Source organism: Mustela putorius, unplaced genomic scaffold (genome assembly GCF_011764305.1).
Source record: "Mustela putorius furo isolate JIRA1106 unplaced genomic scaffold, ASM1176430v1.1 tig00000874_pilon_pilon_pilon, whole genome shotgun sequence".
Lineage (NCBI taxonomy): Eukaryota > Metazoa > Chordata > Mammalia > Carnivora > Mustelidae > Mustela > Mustela putorius.
The window spans coordinates 8113249-8140683 of NW_025421505.1; the positions used below are offsets into that span (position 1 = coordinate 8113249).

Consider the following 27435-nt stretch of genomic DNA (forward strand, 5'->3'; position numbering starts at 1 on the left):
ACTGTCACCACGAGCCGCCTCCCACCTCCCTCCTCCTCTCCTACCCCCAGGTAGATAAATACACTCAACCAAGGCTTAGGGGGCAGCCACATGTTCAGCTTGAGCCAATCAAGAACTGCCTGCCCTGGGGTTCAGTATAATCTTATATTTTAAACCTCTGTTCAGAACAATTTTTGAAAACCACCGTTCAAAGATATTTTCTTAATTCAGTAGAATGGTGCCAGGCAGAATTGGGTTCTCTGAACACACCTGGGGCACACCCTGCCTTCACCAACTACACCAGTCGAGCTTCCTGGTAACCCTAGATTTGACACACCTGTCTCCTTGCAAGATGAGATGCCCCCCGGGGGCAGGGAGATGGGGAAGGGAAGCCAGATTCTTCAAGTTCAAGCTCAGAGTCTGGCGACGGGGCTGGGGTTAGGGTTAGGTCCTGGTGGAAAGATCCACGAACCTGCGAGGTACCTGCCTTTGACGGCTTCTCTGTGTGCCATGGTCTGACCACGGCTGGGTCAGCAGAGTGCCGGACAACTGATGGATTCCTGTTCTCATGAAGCTCTTCTAATAGCTCTCTGTCACAGTCTCAACAATTGCCCTATCAATAGATGCCTCCCCCCGGCCAGAAAAAACCACCAACTCTCCAAAGAATAATGTTCTGATGAAGAAAGTTCTCAGAAGAGAAATCTCTTCTCCCCGCTCCACTACCACTCCCCACTCTGCGACAGCCCCTAGCAGAAGGGCTGTTCACAGAGGTGCTCTGTTGACACATCTGTGAAAGTCGGTGTCCCACAGACAGAATGTGGTAGAGCTGGAAGAATCCTGCCGCCCCCGCGGCTCTCAGATCTGTCTGCTAACGGAACCTGGTCTGATACACAAATTTTATTCAGAACTTCAATATGTCAAAGATAAAGGCCATCAGCCAGTTCAGAATCAAATGGGACTTTGGAGTTCAGAGAAAGCACAGTAGAGCACTGGGACCTGAGGCAGCAGAAACTGAGAACTAGAGCACGTTGATTTGCTCCGAGTTGACAGAGAGACTTGGGCAGAAATGACACCCACAGTCCCCACCTTCGGAATCCCACGGGTTCTCATTAGCTGGGCCTTGTGCCCACAGGCTCCCACCATTCGGCCTCCTCCTCTGCCTGCAGGTCACCATGGGGTTCATTCTTCCTTCCAAAGCTCTCCTGACCCAACAGCCCTCCTCAGCCCCCATCTTGTGCCAGTGCCCTCATGGCTTCAACAGTGGTTTTCAAGGTGTTCTGCACATCACTGCTTCTAGGGGTTTCATGTTGCAGGCAAATTTCAATTTTCAAACACATATTTGTTCACTGTTATTTCAGAAACTTCAAACTAAATATGTTATTAGTTTAAATTTTAAAATAATCCATGTGTTAATTTATATTATTAGTTAATGAGCTTTTATAGAGAACCATAAAACCCTTCCAGTTATTTGTACATATACTTTGCCTTCTCTCAGAAGTCACTGACCTGAAAAATTACAGCCTCCTGCTTGCTTTGTTGCTGCTGTTGCTTCACATGTGTGCTCATCAGCTATACAGTCCAGGGGAGCCACAAGGCGATGCACCTGCTTGGCTGAAGTTCCCACAAGGGCCACTGGCAAGCTGAGTCAGAGTGCCCGGCACATAATAGGGACTCCAGGAATTCTGAGTCATGAACTCAGTGTTGAGTGAACCCCCAGAACTCCCAGCAAGTGTTATCATGGAAACATCCTATTATAGACAGTTTTCATGCTTATTGGAGTTTGGGGTGCCTCTTAACATAACCCAAGGTATGCCTCAAATTCTGGCATAAAAGTATGTACTCCCCACACTTGGATGATGACATTTTACTGCTTAGCATGGCCTATCTACCCTATTCTTTGGCTCTATTGGTGAACCTCTGAAACCCAGAAAATGACCTTGGTTCTTAGTTTAAAGATACGATGGAGAGAATTCTAAGCCGAAGGAAGTGGAGGAAATATCAAGGCACATTAGTCCCCTGATTTCCTGTGTCCTTGGGCCGCTGTGTACTGTTTATTCTCTGTTACCTCCTCACTGATATGAAACGTCAAGACTAACCCCACGTGAGGAATACAAAATATATTTGTTGAATTGATATCTTTTTAACGTCAGGGAAATAAAATGTCAGAAGAAATCCAGAAAGTCAGCTGCAGATGAAAAAAATGACAGCTATGGCTCTCTATAGCTATATATGGAAAAAGACATTTTATGAATTCTCTATCAAGTAAAAGGAAGAAAAATGGATGGTTTGGAATTCCCATGTAGTCAAAAACATAATAAACAACAAAGCTACTTAGTGTTAATAAAAACGAAAATGCCAAAACAACAGAGAACACTCCACATAGTTATTGTTAAGCTGTTTCATTTAACTACTTATCAAGAATACACTTGTCCAAAAAAAAAACCATAATCAGCATTTTCCTCTCTTCCCACAGGTTACTCTTCATTTTCTGTGTATTCTTCCAAAAAGTCCTCCTCAGCCATATTAATGCATATACATAAATACACACACACACACACACTTGATCGAATTCAACAAATAATTCTTGAAAGGCCTACGTGATGAGGACCCCAAGGATCAAGGTGACTGGTTCATGATCCAAAGTTTTCACAGAAATAATATCCAATATATTACTCACAAAACATTTTTTAAATGTAAACTGCACCACCACCACAAGAAGTGAGTAAACTTGATACGACTGCCATAATTTTATAGATGAGGAAACTGAAACAAGAGGTCCAATACTCAGCCCCGAAACTTACCCAGTGGCTACAGGAAACCAAGTCAGGCCTAGAGCACAAGTGACAGAGGACTCCAGAACTAGCACCTTCTCCATGAAATAAAGGTGGTAAGTGACCATAAGAGTTTGCAATCTAGGAGGTAAGTCTGAATTCAGAAATCAAATAATGATTAACTATTACTTATGTGACGAAACTTACCTAAAGGCAGCAACTAGTGGTGCATAAATTGAGTCTCCATCATAAACATATAAATGGTCCCAACTACACTCTGTAGCAAAATGATTGAAACGGAGTCTCATTATTCTATTTGGCCTGAAAAGAACAAGAGAGGCAGTTTATAATAATCATCATAACTATAAAACATTTGAGAAGAAACTGGAGAAAGATCGATTTTTAAAGAACTCACAGGGAGAGAAGAAATAAATAGTAGATAAATGACATTCCTTCATATGTCGAAGATTTATTTCCTACTTACTGTGTGCAAGAGACCACGAAGCACACGATGGTAAACAAAATCACCCTGACCTATGCCTCTCTGGGCCTTACAGTCTGTACAGTGGCTGTTTTTTGTTTGTTTGTTTTTTAAGATATTTATTTATTCATTTATTTGACAGAGATCACAAGCAGGCAGAGAGGCAAGCAGAGAGAGAGGAGGAAGCAGGCTCCCCACTGAGCAGAGAGCTGGACGTAGGGCTCAATCTCAGGACCCCAAGCCAAAGGCAGAGGCTTAACCCACTGAGCCACCCAGGCGCCCCCACAGTGGCTGTTTTTAAACAGGTCGTGAACCAACCCATTAGTCCTTCTGTTTCTGCACTTCCTTCCTTATCCAACTTCAGATTCCACACCACGTCATTTCACAAACACAACTGCCAGTTCTCTATACTTGCCTACCCTTCTGCCTTTCCATACAACTACCTGGCCAAGGCCTGGTCTAGAGGACACCAGTTATCCTCTTTGACTGAGATTAAATGCCAAGAAAACTAAGCCTATCACTGGTCCTCTAGAGGTCCTCAAGACCACTAGGTAGGCTGGTTTCAGGACAGGTCACAGCTTACCAACTTCCAACTGGTACTTCAATTCTGCCAGCAATGCCACTACTCATTCTCTCTCTCCTTCTCCACAACTGCTGCTCACTCCCAATTACTATTTCAAACCATTTGGTGCCACCTCCCTGCTTAAGCTCAGCACCCAGACAAAAATCTCCCAATTCCCCATTTTCCAAAACAGATACACCCACCCACTCCTCTGTCCATCTTTCAACCACCCCACATCTTCCTCTCATCTGGAACTTTCCACATCCTCATGTTAATCTCTTTAAGTATCACGTATTTTACCAAAAATAACAAAACATAAAAATGTCAAATCTCAACTCTCCTTCCAGCTATTATCTCTCTCTGCTGAAGACAGTGAAGCTCCACACAAGACTTTGCTTTCTCTGTTTCCTCACATCCCACTCACCCTCTTTGCTCTCAAACCTGGCTTCCACCCAAACACTCCACTCAAAAACCTCTTGGTAATATTAACACTGTTTATATCCTGGCGATGCCCAATTATATGTCTCCAGCCTTAGGCCTTCCCTCTACTCCACACTCATCTAGCTAACATCTCTAAGCAAACAACTAAGTAAGTTCATAAACAAGTTAACTCATCTGATGATGGCTCTTGTGAAGACATGAAAGGAATGTGATGTGTACAACAGGTGGTAGGGAATTACCCCCAGAAACCTCTAGAAGATTTGAGAACAAGAGATAAGCCATGTGAGACGGATAGGGAACCATGTTTCGGACACAGGGAACAGTACAGTCTTAAATCCAAGTGAGAAAGAGGTTGATGTGTCCAAGCAACATGAAAAAAATCAGTGTGTCTGCAACATAGAAAACAGAGGACACCACACGAGATGAGAAGTGAGAGATGGGCAAGGTGCAACAGCAAAAGCCGGGAGGCCAATTTCAAGGCTATCACGGTGGCCCAGGAAAGACAGGATGGTTGGTGTCTTGCAATGGCAGAGATGAAGATGAAAAGGAGAAGGTAGATGGACTGGGAAGGCATTCTAGAGGGAAAACGGGCAGAACTTACTGACAGGCTGAATATGGGGATAAGGGGAAAGAGGAGTTAAAGGTTTTCCTTAGGCTGAGGAGGACCAAACAGGAGCACCCCTTAGGCTGAGGAGGACCAACCAGGAGCCTTCAGAGGACTGCTACAGAAGGACGTCAGATCGGAATGAACTGACAGAAAGCATAGAGGCAAACAACTCCTTAAAGCAGCAGTTCTGGAGCTGTGGGCCTCGCGATGCTGGGAGGGGCCCTGAGACTCTTTGAGGCAGTCTAGGAGGTCAAATCTATGTTCAGGATAATCCTAAAATATCACGTGCCTTTATCAGCATGTTGGTATTTACTAGGTGCGGAGCGATGTGGGGAGAAAGATACTGCCAGCACCTTGGGACAGAGCGAGGCAGAAGCACCAAACTGGACCAGTAATCCCTGTTATTCTTCACCACTACACGCTCACAGAAAAAGGAAAAATGGGTTTTGTGTAAGGGTATCTATATTAAGCGGTAAAAATGATTAATGTCATTGTCTTGAACCACGAGTATACAACTTTTGAATATTTAACAGGACAGGACAGGAAGTACGAACAAAGCACTTCTACAGCCCAGCACAGGACAGTGGTCTCAAGGAAAATCACTCTTGCAATCATTTGGGTGGTGAGCTGAACCAATTGCTCTTTTTCCCAGAACGTCATCTATCATTTTTACTTAGAAGAACAACTAACAGGGTACCTGGGTGGTTCAGTGGTTTAAAGCCTCTGCCTTCAGCTCAGGTCATGATCCCAGGGTCCTGGGATCCAGCCCCGTATCAGGATCTCTGCTCAGCAGGGAGCCTGCTTCTACCTCTCTTTCTACCTACCTCTCTGCCTACTTGTGATCTCTGTCAAATAAATAAATAAAATCTTAAAAAAAAAAAAAAAAAGAACTAACAAACTATGGTTACTCAGACTTGTATATCTGCTAGATACTTTTTGAAAAAAAATGAACAAAGCAAGTCTGTCACTTCAAAGAAAACAACTGACAGTATTTGGTGCCAAAGATAAAATGTAAGCTTTCAAGCAATAATTAGAGTTATGGAATATTTGCATCTGCCACCCAGATGCAACTTCCCGGTGCTTCGAACTTTCCAATGAGATTAATGGTGACGTTAACCAAGTGATTTCTTTTCATGTTATGTCATGAAATATATCAAAATTTAAACGATCTGCATAATTCAGAAAACTACGAGTTTCCAAATAACCCATATGTTCTGTTACAGAACCATCCAAGGGTTAAAGAGCCATTCCAGAGCATAAGAAAACCAACAGATTTTAACTTAAGTTACCGAAGTTCATGAACATTGAACACTGTTTCAGATTCCACACTGCAATTCACTTTAAAGAAATTACCACTTGTCAAGCTTTGATGTTTGATGGTGTATCAAGAAACCATCCAAAATTATTTAAAAGGGTTATCAAAATCTCCTTCCTTTTTCTACTACATATTCAAGACTAATTTTCTTCACATACTTCATCCACAATAACTTACTGTAACAAAGTGAATGCAGAAGAAAATATAATAATCTAGCTATCTTCTATCGAGCCACAGAAGAAATTTATAAAAATGTAAAACAATACCATTCTTTTCACTGATTTTTTAAAAAATATAGGGTTTATTTTTTCATAGAAATGTCACATGGGCTGACATGTAGTAGGTTTTTAAATGATTTAATGAAGAATTTCTTTGATATTAATTTATAATAATAATAATAAACATAGATATAATCCATACAAACAAAAATTATTTGGAAATCTCAAAATTTAAGAACGTAAAGGGGTCCTAAGACCACAAAGTTTGAGAAACGTTGCTTTAAAGATCTGCCATAAAGAGAGGTGCCTGGGTGGCTCAGACAAATAAGTAACTGATTCTTGATTCTGGCTCAGGTCTTGATCTCAGAGTCACGAGCTCAAGCTGCACACTGGGCTCTATGTCCAGCATGGATCCTACTTTAAAAAAAAAAAAAAAGCCACGAGAGAAGAAGGAAAAGGCAAGAGCTGGAGGGTATAGGAGGCCCAGAGAAGAAGCCATTTGAACAGTAACAGTTATTTTTATTTTCCTGCCCACAATAAAAATAGGCAGTTACAAAAATGTTATAAGACTGTAATTGTCTACTGCTTTAAGCAAACCATTTCAAATATTCAAGTTTTAACGATTATAATTGAATATACAAATTTCTGGTATGAACAATTCATTCACAGCTTTAAATCGACACAAAACTTTTTTCAGATTAACAATGAAGATTAAGAAAAATAAATTCACTTGTCAGATGAAAAGTTATCAAATAAAATACATTTTAAATACTTTATTTTACAGATTGTTAATTTTGCTTATAAAAAAAAAGTAATGCCACACTGAGCTTGGAAAATAAAACAGGCATTACTACTTACTGTCCTTCAATGAGCCATGTGCACTTCGTTTTATATTTATAATTTCCAGGTCCATCTGTCACAAACCCAGAAGATCCAGTTAGTCTGTAAGGCAAATTAAAAAAAAAAAAAAACAAAAAAACACTTAGGTCCATCAAAATTTCACATATCAATATCTTTCTTAAAAGTTAAACATAGTGGTATATTAATGCATAACCAGAAGAGAATCACTGGATAGTTAGAGTATACTAATCTGGGTGAAAAGAATACTTGCCATAAACTTAAGAAAAGGGGGTACAAATACACTAAAATTAACAGGAATAAACAAAAACATACCTAAATCTTTCTAGCTGCAACAAGAAATCCATACTTTGTACCATGAAAATGGCTACAAGAACTTACTTATAAATATCAGTTGGTTTTTAAAAAGTAAGATCACACAGTTACAGGTACAACTGTATCTAATACAGTAACACTGTGGGGAACACAACTGAGATGGGCAAGCACATCAAGCTACAACACACAATGGACCCATCACACTCACCTTCTTCTGAAAGCAATCTACCACACACCATGAGCAGTGTCCTCCAGAACCCGTCTTCCCTCACTCCTGCCAAGTCTGAAGTTTGTCAGTATTTTTAGGTCTTGCCAATATGATAGGCATATCCTCATATCTCATTAATGTTTGGACTGCTACTAACCCTGAAGCTTGAATATCTTCTCATATGTTTTGGTCATTTGCATTTCCTCCTTTGTGAATTAAAATTCCATATTCTGCGCCCACTCTGCCACCAAGTTGTCTTTTTCAAATTAATGTTTAGGAGCTCTTTTTATATTAAGGAGCTCCCATCTGCATTTTAAATACACTATAAATATATTTTCTCAGTTTACTTTTTTCTTTATATTTTGTGTCTGTTATCTTTTACTATATATAACTTTTTAATATTTAAGAAGGATGTTATTTCCTTCCTCACTGCTGTTTCTAGATGATTTTTCCTCCCTCTTCCATCACCAGTGTCAGCCTTTCTGAAATAGATGTTCTCCTCTGGATCTGCCTCCCCTACTTTCTGAGTTAACTACTGGCATCCCAGTTACTCCTTCTCACCCACTGATACTAGCATCTAGCTCACTGCCTTCCATTCAACTACATCAACATTCAAGATGTTTCAATCAGAACTCCAGCTCTCCATTTCTTAACTTCACCATTAACGGTCTTTTCCTCCACTCCACATAAGCCATCCACTCCTCTGGGCCCCGCCATTATTTGTGAGAGCAAAAGCACCAAAATCTTCATTTTAGGCATCCTATGCTATGACCACCATATCTTTTGTCTCAAATTCATTTCCCCTTTTCCAGGAAGTCATCAGCCCTATGGGGAACTCCAATCCACTGATTTCTTCCTGTTCATCACTCACAACCCACACACTTGACTTTCCCCTTACCTAGTTAAGATTCCATGATCCATCACAATTATCATCACCTGCAAATCCCTTGGCTTCTTTCCCCTTCTCTCCCTCTGCCATACTTACCTGGATATTGATATCTCCATGACTTATTCCCAATATCCATTTTACCCCCAAATTGTTAGTCTGAGCCAATCATGGTGTTGTGTGTTCCCTGCCAACAACTGACTAGAAATGTGTATCAGTTAAGATTAGGTTCTAGCCCAACTGACAGAAAAATGTAAATTGTAATGGCTTAACCAAGATATAAAGTCCAAAGAAATACAGAGCACATAAGGGAATTCTATAACCAATAGGTTATAGAAAGGGACCTAATGCTCTTCTACCTTGTTGCCCTGTCATCCTCAACATGTGGCTTCCACCTAATAATCCAAGACAGCTGCTCCACTCCAGCTTTTATTCCCACATTCTACCCAGCAGGAAGGAAAAGAAAACAAGATGCACATCTCCTCCCTCTTAAGTCAAACAGGACAATTCAACTTACATCCCCTCAGCCAAAAGTTACTGACATATCTAAATGGAGAGGGAGGCTGGGAAATGTAGCCATTATTCCAGATGACCGTGTACTCAATGAAAAATCAGGATTCCCTTTACTAGCAAAGGGGACGGACAGAGGCCAAAAAGGTCACTGCCAGTCTCTGTCACAGCATGTAATCTAATACTTGGATGTGAGGGCAAGTCTTGATGGAGAGCTTCCAGGCACTATTTTTTCATTCTTAAGAAAGACACTGTGGTAGACAGGGAGATATATCACATAAATCTCCCTTTTGAAGAAGGATTTACTGTCTCATCAACAGGCAGCCAGCCTCCCAGTGTCAGTTTCTTCAGGAGGTGCCTTGCCCCAAGTCATGCCTTGCCCAGGGCAGCTCAAACCAGAGAGGGTAGAAAGGCTGGAACATTTCAATCCAACACTAAACAACTCTGATACACAATCCTTTGCTCTATAAGCTCCCCTTTGTCAGGCCTGAATTGAAGTTCAACTTCTTCCTTTACCCAATTCTGCTTCCTGCCCCTTCCTCTCATAGGTGCCCCATAGGTGCCTCTCATAGGTGCAATTTGTGCCCCAAACTCCATCTCAGCAACACAGCCATCATGCTACGGGGTGGAACACAAAGCCAACACCAAGAATGATAAACCAAAGAAATGCAAAGGTCCATGAAGAGCAGTACCAACCAACAACCACAGAGGCCTCTCCATGTTTATGGGCTAATACAGTTCCCACTGGTTACTGGTTCATTGTGTATGTGTGTGTGGACACAATTTAGGCCCTTCTAGCTCAGAAAGTTTCCTGGTTTTTTACTATGCTTGTTTTGCTTCCAAGAGTTTCTATGTATTTCATATACATAGACATACTCAGGCCTTGGCAAATCAGCACCACTTTTAGAAAAGAAATAGATCGTTTTAATTTTAAATATTCACTGAGTATCTTTAAATCTAGCATTTATATAATTTTACAAATAACAAATAGTTACGATCACAGATAGCCTTTTGTCAACTGAAGGACAATTCTCCCTTTGTAACTTCTCTCCCCAAGTACTCCCAACCACCCTACACTAAGATAAACATTTAACCACCTCGTAAGCATTCTTAACTAGTTTTCTTCATACTTATGAGCCCATGATATATGCACAGCTCTCTTCAATTAATGTTTGGCTACACAATTATGCAAACTTTTCCACATCTTCCTTTTTCTCACGCCAACAAAACTCTGGGAGTTTTAATAAAACAGGTATGAGTCCCCATTCATTTTTTCCATGGAGCATTATCTTCTAACCTACTGGGATAGCATTTTTTTCTGCCTTTCTCCTAATAACATTCATTTTGTTTTCAGTCAGCTGGCATTATGCACATTGCTGCAATAAATATCTCTATACATATGGCCTTACTTGTGCTTTAATTTCTAAGAATAGAATCTTAGGAGGAGGATTACTGGGCCAAAGGAAGATGAATTTTAATTGTTAGCCAAGCTGCCAAATTACTTCCAAAATGGCTGTAACAATTTACATTTGCACGAGCAGGACGTGAGAGCATGCTCTTCTCCATGTCCCCTCCCTACCCCCCATATTAGATATTCTTGTTTCTTTTACATTGTTAACGTGAAATTCTCTGTGTTCTAGTGAATGGCCAGTAGAGTGTTTATTGAAAGGGGAAGGTCAGGAGTATCAACTACACTTTCAGGTCAAGTTTTATATTATCACTGGTGATGCAGGTACACACACTGGTACTGCCTGTGCTCACTTCACCAGCAGTCACACAAAGTCATCTGATTGAAACAGAAAGACTCTTCAACAATAGGAAACCAGATACAGAGAATTAGTAACTCCTTGCTTCTACCAAGTTTCCAATTCAAGAATACACTGGGGGTGATTCTGCACTACAAACATACAGGGAAAATAGGGGAACCCTCCATAGGAGGCAGGTTTCAAAGGAGCCACCTTATTATTATTTCTTTTTAATTATTATTAAAGTATATTGGTATTATTACCAAGCAAAGTGGCCTATTTAAAAAAAAAACAACCCACAAACCTCAACTTTTCTCACCTGTTTAGCTTTTCTTTGTGGTCAAGTGTGTTGGACATCGTTAAACTTTGATCAAAGTTCCTCAGACATTAAAAAAAAAAAAAACAAAAAAAAAGGCAATCTATCGTAGGAATGTGAACCAGTACTGATTCATGTGTAATTCAGTTTACTGAATGCACTATTCAACTCCCTCATATTCTCCCGTTACCTACTAGACCTATTTCTGAGAAAGGTGTATTGAAATCCCACACCATGACACATTTACCATGTTATTTTTGCCTTATTTAGCTATTTAGCCAAATAAGTTTGTAACTTTTAGACTGTCATAAACTGTCCCCTTTATCATGATAATAACCATTTATATAGTTTGATGTTCAGGTTTCATCTTATCTATTATTATAATTACTGATTTTTTGTTGTTGTCTTCCTGGGCCACAGATCTTTATTCAATTCTTTATTTTTCATATTTCCTCATCAAATTTTCAAAAGTTTCTTTTTTCTAAACAGGACATGGTTTAGGTTTTGTTTCTTAACCTAGCCTGACAGTTTTACCAGCATAATATAATTTTTCACATTTCGTGTGACTGCTATACCGATTTGCTTCCTTCCAACCAAAATTTTAAATCAATCTTAGAGAGGAGCAATTTATATACAAATGGCATCTTAAATGTACAATTTCTTAAGTTGTGACAAGTGTATATACATGTGGAACCCTCCCAAACAGCACATAAGACAGGTCTGTTACCCCCAAAAGTTCCTTCATACCACTTTGCAGTTAATCTCTCCCAACACTGATCTTATTTCCATCACTAGAGACCAGTTTTATACAATATGATTTAATAAAAGCGTACAGAGACACTCTTGTGCCTTGCTTCTTTTGATCAGCCTGATGCTTCTCAGTATGATGTGTATCAGTAGTTGGTTCCGTCCCATTGCTGAGTAGCATTCTACTGCATGAATATACCACAGCTTGTTTATTCATTCTCCTGCTGATGGACACTTGGATTACATAGTTACATGAATAAAGCTTCTAAGAACACTAGTGTACAAGCCTTTGTGTGGATGTGTGTGGACACTCCTCTTGGATAAATAAGTAAAAGTGAAATCACTGGATCAAAATTGATAAATCAGATTTAAAGAAACTGCCATAATTGCTTCCTAAGTGGTTACACCATCTTATACTTCCATCATCAAGGAATGAATCTTTGCTGCTTCCAGGTTCTCCCAGTAATCCCCTTGTCTCAAGCTCTGGTGAGATTCTCCCCATCGACTTAGCAACATATTGACCTTGTGGCCGTCAGGAAGATCTACTATATCACACCATCCAGGATCTGAAGCTTTACGGTCTCTGTCCCTTGCTACACTGGCCCGGCTATACACCAGTTCTCTGTCTGGGAGGATCACAACAGATCCTAGATCCTAGAGTTTCCTATAGGTCCCCCCAGCAAGCTGGTTCAAGAAAAGCAAAGTGCTTGCAGTTGTGAGAGCCAGGGAAGCAAGACTCACCGAGGCTGCCATGTTCTTATCAGGCTGCCATGTTCCTCATATCCCTCTTGGCTAAAATCCATTTATGTTTGGATTTTCTGTTGCTTTCAAGTAAAACCACCCCAACCACAAATTTTGCCAATTCTGTGATGGAGCCTCTTCCCCTAATAGTTCAGAAATCAAGATATACTATTAAAGTCAATGGCATGTCACAGTTTAAAGGAAGTGGTTTTTCTTTCTTAGTGGTATGCAAGATAAAGGTGTACTTTACATTCAATGGCATCTTAGCAAGTTGAAGTTAACACATACAACAAAACTCTAAACCTGGTTGAACCCAACTCTGCTTACTCTGTATGTGCAACCAAGTAGCTGGCTAAAACTAGAGACACAACGTTGTGCTGACTGGTCTCACTTCACATTTATAAACACACATCTCAAATAGGTTCTCAGCACTATAAGACAACAATCCTTCCATTTTCCTGGCCAGCTCACTTTTATGCATTAATATCTTTCAACTTCCCAAATCCTCTTCCCTCTTTCCAATTTCAACTGCTGATCAGTGGATTCCTTTACTCATTTCATGTGTATTTTCCCCCAGTGGAATGTAAACTTCATAACGGTAAAGATTTTTGTCTCTTTTGTTCTCTATTTCCAGTGCCTAGAAGCGTGCCTGGCATCTTAATGACACTAAGTGGATAGTTGTAGAAGAAGAAATAAATTAGGAGAACTACATTTTCTTCCCATTACTAAATGCATGTGCTTTCCCCTGGTTACAATGTATAAACTATCTAAATTCATCTAGGGTTAAATCCTCTACCTGGGTCCAGAATTCTCTACTCAATCAAGGGTACCAGCAGAACAAACCTGATTCCAACCCCAACCCCACACTTCTATCTACTGGATCAGCATGAGATGAGCTTTCAGATTTCCTTCTTAAAAAATAAACTTTTGGGGCACCTGAGTGGCTCAGTGGGTTAAAGCCTCTGCCTTAAACTCAGGTCATGATCCCAGGATCCTGGGATCGAGCCCCGCGGGGGATCTCTGCTCAGCAGGGAGCCTGCTTCCCCCTCTCTCTCTGCCTGCCTCTCTGCCTAATAAATAAATAAAATCTTTTTTAAAAAATAAAATAATAAACTTCCTTCACCTTAGGTTCCACTTGTGCTATTATCACTTCTGTGCTTTTACAGCAAGTCTTGAGAATTATCTCTCACTGACAACTCTCTAACCTACTAATTTCTTACCCCATTTCAGCTAGTTAGCTTTAATCCTAACTTCCCCAGCCCCCCAAAATCCCTTAGTTAAGGTATATGAGCCTTTGAAATAGTTGATACCTCTTTCTTTAAAAAAAAAAGAAAGAAAGAAAGAAAGAAAGAAAGGAAGAAAGAAAAAAAAGAAAAGAAAAATATTTTCTTTATTTTTGCTAGGGAGAGAGAGGGAGCACAAGCAGCAGGGGGCAGGGGTGTATGGCAGGCAGAGGCAGGCTCCCCACTGAGCATAAAGCTTGATCCCAGGACTGGGGACCATGACGGGAACAGAAGGCAGACACTTAACCGAGTGAGCCACCCCAGCACCCAATGCCTCCCACTTTCTTAAAATACTTTCTTGGGGCACCTGGGTGGCTCAGTAGGTTAAGCCTCTGCCTTCGGCTCAGGTCATGATCTCAGGGCCCTGGGATGGAGCCCCATATCGGGCTCTCTGCTCAGCAGGGAGCCTGCCTCCCTTCCTATCTCTCTCTGCCTGCCTCTCTGCCTACTTGTGATCTCTGTCAAATAAATAAATAAAATCTCTAAAATAAATAAATAAATAAAATCTCTGAGCTAAATAAATAAATAAATAGATAGATAAATAAATAAAATACTTTCTTCACTTGGTTTCCAAAACCCCCCTGTTCTCAATTCACAGCTTCTTCTCAGTCCCCTCTGATAAGCCCACCTTCTTGTCCCAGTCAGCCTCTAGTTATAGGAATGCCCCAGGGCTCCACCTCAATCTGCTTCTCTGCACGAAGTCATACTGATCTCATACTATTGAAAAACATTAAATACTACCTATATATATTTTTAATAATGGAATTTTCATCTCTGTGATAGCACCACCATTCTCCTGGTTATCCCAGGCAAAAACTATGAATAATACAAGCATATCCTCTGTTCAAAAAAAAAAAAAAAACCTTTCATTTTTTTCCTTTCCAGTATTTATGACTTTATTATTTTTCTGGCCTTATTGTAATTAGTTAAGATCTGTTATGACATGGAAAAGAACTGGTGACTGGCAAAAACTGGTGAGGTCTTGTTCTCAATCTCAGGGGAAAACTTTCAGTATTTCACCATATGTTCTTTGTAAAACCCTTACTTAAACCAGATTAAGGAAGTACCTTTCTATTCCTAGTTTACTAAAGATTTTTAACATTAGTGAGTGTCGAATTCTAGTTTTTTTTTTAAAACTGTGTATCTAATGATCATTTGCTTTTTCTCTCTTATTCTATTAATGCTGTGAATGATATTGATTTTCAAATATTAAATTGACACTGAATTTCTCAAATAAACCCAAGTTGATCATGATTCTTTTTATATTTTGCTGGATACAGTTTGCAAATATTTTAAATCTGTTTTACAGCTTCGTAAGTTAAACTGACCTGCTTTTTATTTGTTAAGTTTTGATAACAAAATTATCTGGAACAGGAAAGGAATTTCACCTATTTTCCTATCTGTAGGAGAGTCTAAGATTGGTGACATTTCTCTTGTAAACGTTTGGAAGAATTCATTTGTAAAACCTTCTGGGCCTGGAGATCTCTTTTATGCAAGTTGGTCTTACTAGAGTTTGCCATTTCATCTAAATTTTTCAAATTTATTGGAATAAACTTATTAACTAATATCCTCCGATTTTTCCAATGCATGTAGGATCTATAGTGATGTCCTCCTTATTATTGATCGGTAATTTGTTTTTTTATCAATTTCTTCAGCAGCTTATCAATTTTGTCTTTTCTTTCATACATATATATTTTATTTAAATAATCTCTACGGCCATCCAGGCTCCCCTCAATTTTGCTTTTTCTGTTCTAATGACTTTGAGTATATTTTTGCAGTTTTTGTATTTTCCTGAGTTGAAAACAGATCACTGACTTCCACCCTTTCTTCTTATTTAGTATATACATTTAAAACCCTTTCATTCTCACCATTGCATTAGTTGTACCCATAGTTCTCATATTTAATACTTTCATTATCTTTCAGCTCAAAATTTCAAATTCCCAGGGTGATTTCCTTTTTGATTTATGATTATTTCGAAGAGCACAGTAACTGTATGGTATAGTATCCTCTGTATGTCAATTAGGACAAGTGTTTTGGGTGGCTCAGTTGGTTGAGCAGCTGCCTTCGGCTCAAGTCATGATCCCAGCATCCTGGGATCGATTCCCACATCGGGCTCCTTGCTCAGCAGGGAGCCTGCTTCTCCCTCTGCCTCTGCCTGCCATTCTGTCTGCCTGTGCTCGCTCTCTCCCCCCGCCCTCTCTGATAAATAAATAAAATCTTTAAAAAAAATAAAATAAAATAAAATCTTTATTCTATTAATTACTGAGAGGAGTGTTAAGATATTTTTAACATCCATGGATGTTAAAAAAGCAGGAGGAAAACCTAATGAGGAGCAGTTTATATGCACGGTTTTAAGGTGTTTCCCTCATATTGCTTATAAGTTGCAAGGAGGAATAAAATAGGTAGTTGGGGGGGGGGGGACAGACAACACCTCAAACAGGAGAATAAAATTAATATAAAAAATAAGGGAAATAGAGGTATCATACACCTCCAGGTATGAGATCCTGAGAAGGGCCAACCTTCACCTATGCAGTATTCTGACCAAGGATGTATAATTTGAATCTAACCATGAGGAAATATGAAACAAAAGCAAAATAAAGAACTGGATTAAAATGGGGGCGGGGGGGGGGGAATCTATCCATGAAAGAGTGTGAATATAATTTTTCTTTAAAAAGGAAGAAAGGCAGTAGAAATGTTCTACATCAGGAGTCAGCAAATTACAGTCCTTAGGCTAAATCCTGCCTGCTGATTGTTCATGTAAATAAATTTTTTTGGAACACAGCCAAGCCCTTTTGCTTACTTATTGTTAATGGCTACTTCATGTTACAAGAGCAGAAGTAACTGTACAGAGACAAAGCAGAAAATATTTACTATCTAGTTCTTTACAGAAAAGATTTGCTGACCCATGTTCTACATTAAAGCAGGCTACAGAGACATAACAATTAGTTGCAGTACCCAAACCTAGACTGGATCTGGTAATGGAAGGGGCGGAAGAAATAATATAAAAGGACATTACTAGGTCAACTGAAAAAATGTAGTACAAACAATATACTAGATAAAGGTACTATATCAATGTTAAGCATACTGAAGGCAAAAAACTATACCACCTTAAGACTTAAGTCTCTTAAGTCTCTTACAATGATCACTACCTTTAGAAAATACACACTAAAGTATTTTAAAGGGTCAAGAGCCATGAGATAGATGTCTCTCAAATGGTTCAAGGAAAACCACTGTGTGTGTGTGAAAAAGAGAGAGCACAAGAAAGTTCACAAATGACAGACTATTTTTCAGCCCTCTGTCTCTCAGTGCTTCTGCAGAGGAATGTTTTCCCAGCATACCTTATTCGTTAATTCTCTTTCCATCTGCATCTAAGATTCCTAAAATCAGTTACCGATATCTTCAGTTTCTGTTAATTCTTTTTTATATTTTCTCTTTACTGAAATTGTTTAAACTCTTAAAGCCATCATTTATTTCAAAGTCTGTTTCTAAACATTCTAATGGCTGACTCTTCTGTCTCTCCACTAATATCCTTTTTCTGTCCAAGCCAGAACCCAACACTGCAGTTAGCTGTCATGTCTTCATGCCTCCCTGAACCTGTTTCCTTTTAACAGTTTAAATTTTAGTTGAGATAATAGATTCACAATATAAGAAAGCATGCAGTTATAAGAAATAATACAGAGTGATTCCTTACATACATTGACCAAATTTCCTAAATGGTAACATTTTTTTAAAACTACAGTAAAATATCACAACTAAAATACTGACGTTGATAAGTCAATCTTATTCAAATGTCCACATTTTTACTTATACTCACATGCGTGTTTAAGTTTTGCCCAATTCTTTTACCTGTGTAGGTTCATGCATCTACCACCAGTCAAAATACTAAATGGACCCAGCACAAGGATTCCTCATACTGCCCCAATGTAACCATACAGCTCCCTCCCACATACTCTCCCCACCCAACAACCACTTTACATTCTTAACCCCTGGCAACATTTAATCTGTCATTTTATCTTTAGGCAATGTTCCTTTTTATTTCTATAATTTTCTTTGCTCTAAAGCATAATCTGTCAGTTATTAGCATAACCATTCCTACCCTCTCTTTTTTTCAATTAATTCTAGCATGGTATATGTTTTTCATTCTTTTACTTTCTACCTACATATGTTGTTGAATTTGAAGTGACTTTCCTACAAGCAGCATGTATTTGGATCACATTTTTTCATCCAATTTGCATTTCCATTTTAGGTAATTATTACATTTATAGTAATTACAGATATGTTAAGGCTTAAGTCAGCCACTCTATTATTTGCCTTATATTGTTTTCTCTGGTTCTCATTCTGTTTCTCTCTTTTTGTCTTTCTGTGGGTCATCTGAACATTTTTTAAGATTCCGTCTTGATTTACTTATATTGTTTTTATCTTTTTGTGTATTTTCTTCGTAGTTACTATTGGCACCAGAATACACACATGTGACTTAGAAAAATCTACTGGTAATAATGTTCTACTACTTCTATTTAGGTCCTTTATCTTCACCATTTTATTTTTTTAAAGATCTTATTTATTTATTTGAGAGAGAGTACATGCATGAACTGGGGGGAGGGGGGAGCGGCGCATGGGTAAATCTCAAGCAAACTTCCTGCCCAGCCTAGAGATTGATGTGGGGCTCGACCCCACAGCCCCAAGATGACATACCCAGCCAAAACTGGATGCTCACCTGACTGATCCACGCAGGAGCCCCTATCTTCACCACTTAAAATATCATCATATTTAGTATTAGATTGTTTTAAAAAACTTTATTTGAGAGAGAGAAGGGCGAGGGAGAAAGAATCTTAAGCAGACACCCCACTGAGCAAGGAACCCAACATGGAGCTCAATCATATGACCCCAGGATCATGACCTGAACTGAAATCAAGAGTCGAATGCTTAACCAACTGAGCCACCCAGGCATCACCAGTTTTATATTTTTTATTCAGTCATCAAATATGATTGCTAACACTCAGGAGGACTCTCCATTGTTCCTTCTTTTTTCTTGATGCTACACAATTGACTCATCATTTCTCTCCTGCTCAAAGAACTTCCTTTAGCCAATCTTTAATGAAAGATCTGCTAGCAACAAATTCTTTTCATTTTCTACCATCTGATAATGTTTATTTCCCTTTAATTCCTGAGGGACAGTTTTGCTGAATACAGAATTTACAAATGACAGTTGTATAATTTTAACACCTGAGAAATAGTGTGCTGTTTCCACTGGCCCCCATGCTTCAGATGAGAAATCTGTTATCTGCATGGGTGTTCCCCAACATTTCGCTCTGGCTTTCAAGACTTCTTCTTGGCCCTTAGGTTTCTAGGCTTTTATACTCTATATATTTACATAAGTATATACTTACATATTATACGTATATACTTAACCTAAGTATATACTTATACTGTATATATTTATACATATTACACATACTAAACATATTTAGGTAAGTATATACTTCTCTATTTGTAAGTATATACTTGATCTATTTGTCTATTCTTTTACCAATACCAACAATCTTGATTACTGTAGCTTTATAGTAAGTCTTGAAGTCAGGTAGTGTTGGTCCTCCAACTTTGTTCTCCTTCAATATTGTGCTGACTACTCTGGGTTTTTTTCTTTTTTCCTCTCCATATAAATGTTACAATCAGTTTGTCAATATCGACAAAATCACTTACTGGGATTTTGATTGTATAGATCAAGTTGGGAAAAAGGGAAGAACTGATATCTTCTCACCCATGAGCAGGGAATATATCTCCATGTACTTAGTTCTTTGATAGCTTTCCTCATATAGATCTTCTACACATTTTGCTAGACCTATGCCTAAGTATTTCACTTTTGGCGGCGCTAATATAAATGGTATTGTGTTTTTAATTCCAAATTCCACTTCTTCATTCCTGGTATATTGGAAAGCAACTGAATTCTGTGTATTAACCTTGTATCTATCTCACACATTTAGATTTCAAGAGTCCAATTATGATGCATCTTGGTGGGAATTTGAGCTTTTCTTGTATGGGGCTCACAATTTCTTGGATTTGCAGGTTTCTTTTGCCAAACTTGGTACATTTTCAGCCATTACTTCTTTAAAACTCTCAACCCCACTCTCATTCCTTTCTGGGACTCCAGTTATACAAATGTTAGATCTTTCGCCCCACAGATCATTTTGTCAAGTCTATTTCCTCTCTATTGTTTAGACTGGGTGATCTCTATTGTTCAGTTCTCAAGTTTACTGATTTTATCCTCTATTACTGTCATTCTACTAATTGAACCCATCTAACAAGTTGGGGAGGGGGCGTTGTTGTTATTGTGTTATCCAATTCTAAAATTTCCATTTGCTTCTTTCTAATTTCATTTGTAATTTGGTTCTAATTAATTTTACTTAGGTCTTTGATGAGATTTTGTACTTTTATTTCTTTCAAGACCATTTTTAATTGATTTTAAAGCATTTTTATGACAGTTGATTTAAGATTTTTGTGAAAAAATTCTAATATCTGATTTAAATCATCTTGGGTTGGTATGTTGATTGCCTTTTCTAATTCAAGTTGCAACTTACTTTGTTCTTGGTATGACAAGTCATTTTGTATCTTGAATATGTTGTTTATTATGTTAGAAGACACTAACATATGGTCTCATAAAAGATTTTATTTTAGCAGGTAGTCACCCTGTTTAGCTTTAGCATATGGATCTTGACCCAGTTTTCTGGGCTATTATTCCAATGGCAGATTAATTTTCAGAGTCTCTGTGTTGTTATCTGCCCCACACTGCTTATCTGGTACTACTGTGCTCCCAGGCATCCCTGCCAGTGCTGCCAGAGGGGATGAAAGGAGTTTCCCCAAGCCAGGCTGCCAAGTGCCTGTTCATGGGGGAGGGGTATGATAGCCCTAGGTTCCCCCCTGCCCAACAACCCCCTGCTTCCCAGCATCTCTGAGCAGTAAAGGCAACTCTTGAGGCCACAGAAAAAAAGAGGCCTCCCAGAACAAGCTGCTTCTCATAGCTGGGTCCCTCTTGCCAGTTCCACCCACCTGCCCCTGTATATCTCTGGCTAGAGGAGAAAAAACTCGGGCCCACATAACCAAAGAGACTACCCTGCACTAGGCTACTTGCAGCTGTGTCCTTTTTGCCAATAGTATTCACCCTGGTATCTTTAGGTGGGGGAGGAGATCCTGAAGTCCTCAAGCACAAAGATGCTTCTCAGACTAGAATCCTCGCTGCAGCTGAGTCTCTCTCCCTAGTTCTGCCCATTTGCCTTGATAGCTCTCAGTGGAAAAGGAAAGTCTCAAGACAGGTGAGAAAAAGAGTGCTTTGTCTCCACAACTATATATTCAGTGGGATTCCTAACTGACCCCTCTTGTTGATTATATTAAGCTCGCCTGATGTTTTTGGAGGGAATTCCATTTGATTCATGGAAGAAATGAGCCTACCTGGACTGCATTCCATTGCTAAGTCAGAGGGTCAGGAAGCACTGGGTCTGGGAGGACTTCTTCAGTTGGGTGGGAGGATGCGAGACGTGCTATAGCTAAACTGTTCTTCTAGTACTGTGGTCTCAAACCAGCTTCTTCTTATAACCTTTCAGAGTTGTCCTTTGATTGTCTTCTGCACCTGTTTCAGGATTTATAGCTAGACTTAGCAGAGAAAATGCATCTACACTATCTCATCTGTACTGGAAATCTCCCTATGATTCTGCTTCAATTACGTTTTCTCTCTTGATTTTTAGCCAATTCTTTTGTCTTTATTAAATATCTGGTTATTTTTTATTTAATGCCAGACTGTTTTATAATACACTAAGTTATAAACATACATATAATATAGTTACATGTAAATACATATTACATATTCTCAAGAATATATAAAAATCATACAGATAACTTGAATCAATGGTTGATGGTGTCTTTCTCCAGAGCAAACTTTTTTCTACTTCTAGGAAGCAATAAAGCTAGGAGCAGGTCTCCTAATCCAATCAAGGACTGAGGTGATCTGAAAGCTGACTTCAGCCTTTGTGAAAGCTAATCCTTAAGGTGCATCCTATCCTTCAGAGTTCCCAACTAACAGCCTGGGCTGGTTTCCAGTGCCTTTCCTTCTCTGCAGGCCCTGAACCCTAATTTCATCCCCCAACTCTGTATAACTACCAAAATCTCTACTTAGAATATCAGCCTCTCTGCCACCACTTTGTTCAACCTCTTACATGCACATTTCAAATCAGTCAAGGGAAAAGCTATACTGAAATTTGGCCTCACCCCTCTGAGCTTTCCTTCTCCAAAATATGTATACCTCAACTCCTTGCTATCTGCCGTGCTTACTTTCCAAAGTCTTTAAACAGGTTTCTTTTAAAAAATATTTTCCAGTTTTTCCAGTTGTTCTCAGTTGGGAGTGTCAGCTTAGAAAAAGGTATTCTACCACCGATATGAACAGAAATTTCCCCAGTAGTTTTGTGATAAAGAAAGATGTTTCAAGCTCATTTTATAGACTTCCTGGTTCCCTTTTTCCAAGGTACCTTACGTTCCTTCTAGTGGTAATTATTATTTAGAGAACAGAGTCTGGAATTAGAAATGCTTAATGCTGTCCAGGTGGGTTTCTGAGATTTTTCTTAGTAGAGAGAACTAGGAAATATATTTTTTAAAAAGAAAATACAGGGGTGCCTGATTAGCTCACTTGGCAGAACACATGACTCTTGATCTCAGGGCTGTAAATTCAAGCCCCACTCTGAGGATGAAGGTTACTTAAAAAAATAAATAAATAGAATAGAAAAGAAAATACATCATGAGTTCATACTGATAATTCTGAGTCAAATTTAGGATCCCAGAATTCTTACTCAATTTCTCTGATTGTATCTCTTTTCCACACCAAAATCTATGGCCTCCATTCAATGTCACTATCTACTTGCTTACAAACATATAACACATATTACAATACAATAACAATATCAATATTATTACCAATGACTATAATAATCTGATTACTAAAACCAGCTTATAATATCTTTGCAGTTGTCTTTAGGGGCATATACTATTACAAACTTACAGTCAAATTACTATGTTTCAGTCTCTTGAAATACTCTATGCTTCAGCCTAGAGCTTCAGCTCACTTATTTCATTTTGCATTTGATTTTTTTGAATTGCTCTTTTCCTCTAGTTTTAATTTATTCTTGTTTTATAATATGGTAAGGCATTTACATGACTCTAAAGTCTAACCCACAAAACACAAAGTATACTCTAAGTCTAGATTCTGTACCTATTTCGTCTACCCAACTCCCTCCTTCTCCTTAGAGTAACCATTCTTGTTAGTTTCTGGTTTACCATTCCTTTGGTGGGTCTATGTAGATATACCACAATATAGATTTACATGTTTATAGGCCCCTTTCTTTGAAAACTGGTAGCATACTATACCACTGTTCTGCTCTTTGCTTTTTTCATTTAACAATATATCCTCAAGATGACCACATAGCATATACAGAGATAGTCCTTGTTCCTTTTTACAGCTACTCCCTTTATAGTACTCCATTCTGTGGATATGTTGTATTTTACCTAAATGATCTGAGCCCTGACTAAACTGCTATTCAATTTTGCTTCATGATTTAAATTCACATAAAAATTCAAATGGTCTTACTGCCATGGCCAGATGAACTAATTTGCTGCTGCGATTCTGGCCTTTGCTATCACAGCTTTAGCAAAGAAGCTAACCACATAAGCAAAAAGTCAAAGGCATGAACAAAGCCCCTACTCAAACCCCTGATAGAGATCTCAACTAGAATACACATCAAAATCAGCCACAGATCTTTAAAAAACACAAATGATGAGGCCCCTCTCACCTGGGATCTAGCATTGCATTAGTGTCTTTAAAAGCTCCACAAATGATTTTTTTAAGATTTATTTATTTATTTATTTGAGGAAAAGAGAGTGAGAGTGTGCATATGCACAAGTGGGGAGGAGAGGGAGAAGCAGATTCCCTGCTTAGCAGGAAGCGAGATGCGGGGCTAGATCCCAGGATCACAACCTAAGCCAAAAACAAGCACAAGCACTTAATTGACTGAGCCACCCAGGCACCCCAATGATTCTAATACATATGACAAATTAAGAATAAATCTTCCATATATGGTCTTAGAATTTCTAGATATTAAAGTAGCTGAATTCTTAGAACTGAAATACTGAAAACATTTCCACATTCCAAAGTTTCATCTTCAGTCAAAAATGTTTTATCTAGGGGCGCCTGGACGGTTCAGTGGGTTAAAGCCTCTGCCTTCAACTCAGGTCATGATCTCAGGGTCCTGGGATGGAGCCCTGCATCGGGCTCTCTGCTCAGCGGGGAGCCTGCTTCCTCCTCTCTCTCTCTCCACCTGCCTCTCTGCCTACTTGTGATCTCTGTCAAATAAATAAATAAAATCTTTTTTTAAAAAAAAAGTTTTATCTAATTCCTTAAAATAAAAATACAATGAGGGGCACCTGGTTGGCTCAGGTGGTGGAGCCTGTGACTCTTGATCTTGGGGTTGTGAGTTTGAGCTCCACAATGGGTGTGGAGATTACTTAAATAAATATTTTTTTAAAATACAATGAGAAAAGTTCATCATGAAAATTTATTCATACTAATGACCCTAACATGTAATGAATTAAGAATTTGTCCTAATTAGTTATAAATAAATCTACAACTATAATAAGTCATATAACACAACAAACGAGTGCTATATGCTTAAATGTTTACGATATCCTACCATACTCAGCCATGATGATAATTAAAACTACCACAAAATAATATGGCTCTCTTATATTTTTAAAAAAATAATCATCTATCTTGAAAGACTCAATGAGCAAACGGTTCTCCAAAGAAGACATACAAATGTCCAACAGACACATTGAAAAAATGTTCAACGTCACTCAGCATCAGGGAAATACAAATCAAAACCACAATGAAATACCACCACCTATCAGTCAGAAGAGCTAAAATTAACAAGACAGGAAACAACTAATTGTGGCGAGGATGTAGACAAAGGAACCCTCTTTCACTGTTGGTAGGAATGTAAGCTGGTACAGCCACTCTGGAAAACAGTATGGAGATTTGTCAAGAAGTTAAAAATTGAGCTACCCTACAACCCAGCAATTGCACTACTAGGTATTTATCCCAAAGAAACAAATGTAGTGGTCCAAAGGGGCACCTGCACCCCGATGTTTATAGCAGCAACGTTCACACAGCCAAATTGTGGAAAGAGCCAAGATGTCTATCAACAGATGAATGGATAAAGAAGATGTGCTGTGTATATATATATATACTGTGTGTGTGTATACACACTCACATACACATACACACATAACAGAGTATTACTGAGCCATCAGAAAGGATGAATACTTACTATTTACACAGATGTGGATGGAACTGGAGGATATTATGCTGAGCGAAATAAGACAATCAGAGAAAGACCATTATCATAGGTTTCACCCATATGCTGAACATAAGAAACAGCACAGAGGACCATAGAGAAAGGGAGGGAAAACTGAATGGGAAGGCATCAGAGAGGGAGAAAAACCATGAGACTCTTAACAGTAGGAAATAAACTGGGAGTTATTGGAGGGGAGGCAGGCGAGGAGATGGGGTAACTGGGTGATGGGCATTAAGAGGGCATGTGATATGATGAGCACTGGGTATTATACACAACTGATGAATTACTGAATACTACATCTGAAGCAAATGATGTACCATATGTTAGCTAAATGAATTTAAATAAAAAATTAAGTAAGTAACTTAAGAGAAAAAAAAAAAAAGAAAGACTCAATAAAATTAAGGGACAACTGCTTTGGTCAAATCCTGGGCTCTGTCCTAGGAGTTTTCCTGGAAGCAATTCTCCATGATTCCCCTTACAGGTAATCACATCTGCATTCATGGCTTCACCTACCATCTACGCTGGTAACTACTTGAGCTACATTTCCAGCACAAAGCTAGACCCATGTTTCAAACAAATACTTCCTATGTCAAAAAATTAAAGTAAAAGAAACTTTCTTCATTTTCCCCAACATTTTGTCATCATGCACCCTATCTTTCAAAACTTATCAACTGTTCCTTTGCTTCACCCCATTCATCCAGCTACAAAACCACTGCCATTTTGGCCTTCTTCTATCCCCACTGCCACTGCCAATGCCCTTTTTCAAATTCCCCTAGTCCAAGTTTAATCTCCTGCAATAGCTCAGCCAAGCTCCCTGCTCTGGCCAGTTCTCCACATAACAATCCTTCATCTTCCTCAAAGGCCAATCTGATTGTGTCAAACTTACCCAGAAACCTTTGCCCGCCTTAGCACTATATACAAAGTCCATCACAATCCAACCCCACCTTACCTCTCCTGCCGCATCTCTAGCCCTGCTCCCTAGACTGAGCAGCCCAAACTGCCACAATACTGAATGTCACTCTTCTCCCTCAACACACCTGTCCTGAAGTTCCCATGACTTAGCACATCCTGACTATCCCTATATCTCCCCTCCCTCTTGCTTCCCCACCAGTAAACTACTACTAAACACCCTTTCAGATCTCAGGTAACTATGGAAACTGTGCCCACTGTTTCTGATGCTAGTTGAGTGATCCCTTCTCTGTCTTCAGACTTCTCATGTGGTTACTGATACAGAGAAACATCCCTGCCCACTCGGCAACTATGATTTTCTCAAGGACATTATCTCATTCACTTACTTTTTCTCCAGTGCCTAAAATATCACAGGTGTTCATGTAACATTTGCTGCCTAATGGGTAACAATACCAATACCAGCAAAGTTCACAACAACAAAAATTCTCAAGTTCTTACTACCACCAGCAGCTTACTACAAAGAAAGTCCAGGATGAACTCCTATATGAATCTATGATATTCTAGAGAGAAGAGCATTTCAGAAGCTAAAAGACTAAAGATAGAGCCTTTGTTCAAAGACATCTAAACACTGACTTGGCTCTATTTCCTCAGATAAGGAGGTGCCTTGTAGATGCCTAGTTTGGCTCAAAAACTAGGAAAGTCTGAGAGTTTATGTTAAGCATTTCCTTAAACATCCATATGAAGATTATTTGTATTGTGTCTTAAATACAAATAGAAATGAAGGGGTGCCTAGCTGGCAGAGTCAGCTAAGTGTCTGACTCTTCGTTTTGGCTCAGGTCTTGATCTCAAGCTCATGAGATCGAGCCCCGACTCGGGCTCTGCGCTCAGTGCAGAATCTGCTTAAGACTCTCTATCCCTCTCCGTCTGCCCCTCCCCATTCCCATGCTCCCTTGCTCTTTCAAATAAGTATATAAATCTTTAAAAAAAAAATAGAAATGAAAACTCGGAGCCTAACAGGGTAGTACAAGAGCAAAAACTGAAGAGTTCCAGAATCAATAAAACTCAACCCTGCAAAGAAACCAGGAGCCAAAAAATATGACTCTGACACAAGCTATATTTGACTCTGCTTTGTGTGGACCCTTATTTCTTACAGTTT

General features: G+C 39.0%; 1 protein-coding gene across 3 annotated transcripts in view; it reads right to left on the reverse strand.

Moving 5' to 3' along the window:
• Nucleotides 1–27435, reverse strand: part of ATRN (attractin) — a 147740-nt gene that overhangs the window by 103414 nt on the left and 16891 nt on the right. For all 3 annotated transcript variants that reach the window (XM_013046046.2, XM_004772875.3, XM_004772876.3), the window contains exons 2-3: nucleotides 7233–7316; nucleotides 2958–3071 (exon numbers count right to left, since the gene is read on the reverse strand). In XM_013046046.2, coding sequence (XP_012901500.2) covers nucleotides 2958–3071; nucleotides 7233–7316 — 198 coding nt within the window. The remainder of the gene's footprint in view (nucleotides 1–2957; nucleotides 3072–7232; nucleotides 7317–27435) is intronic.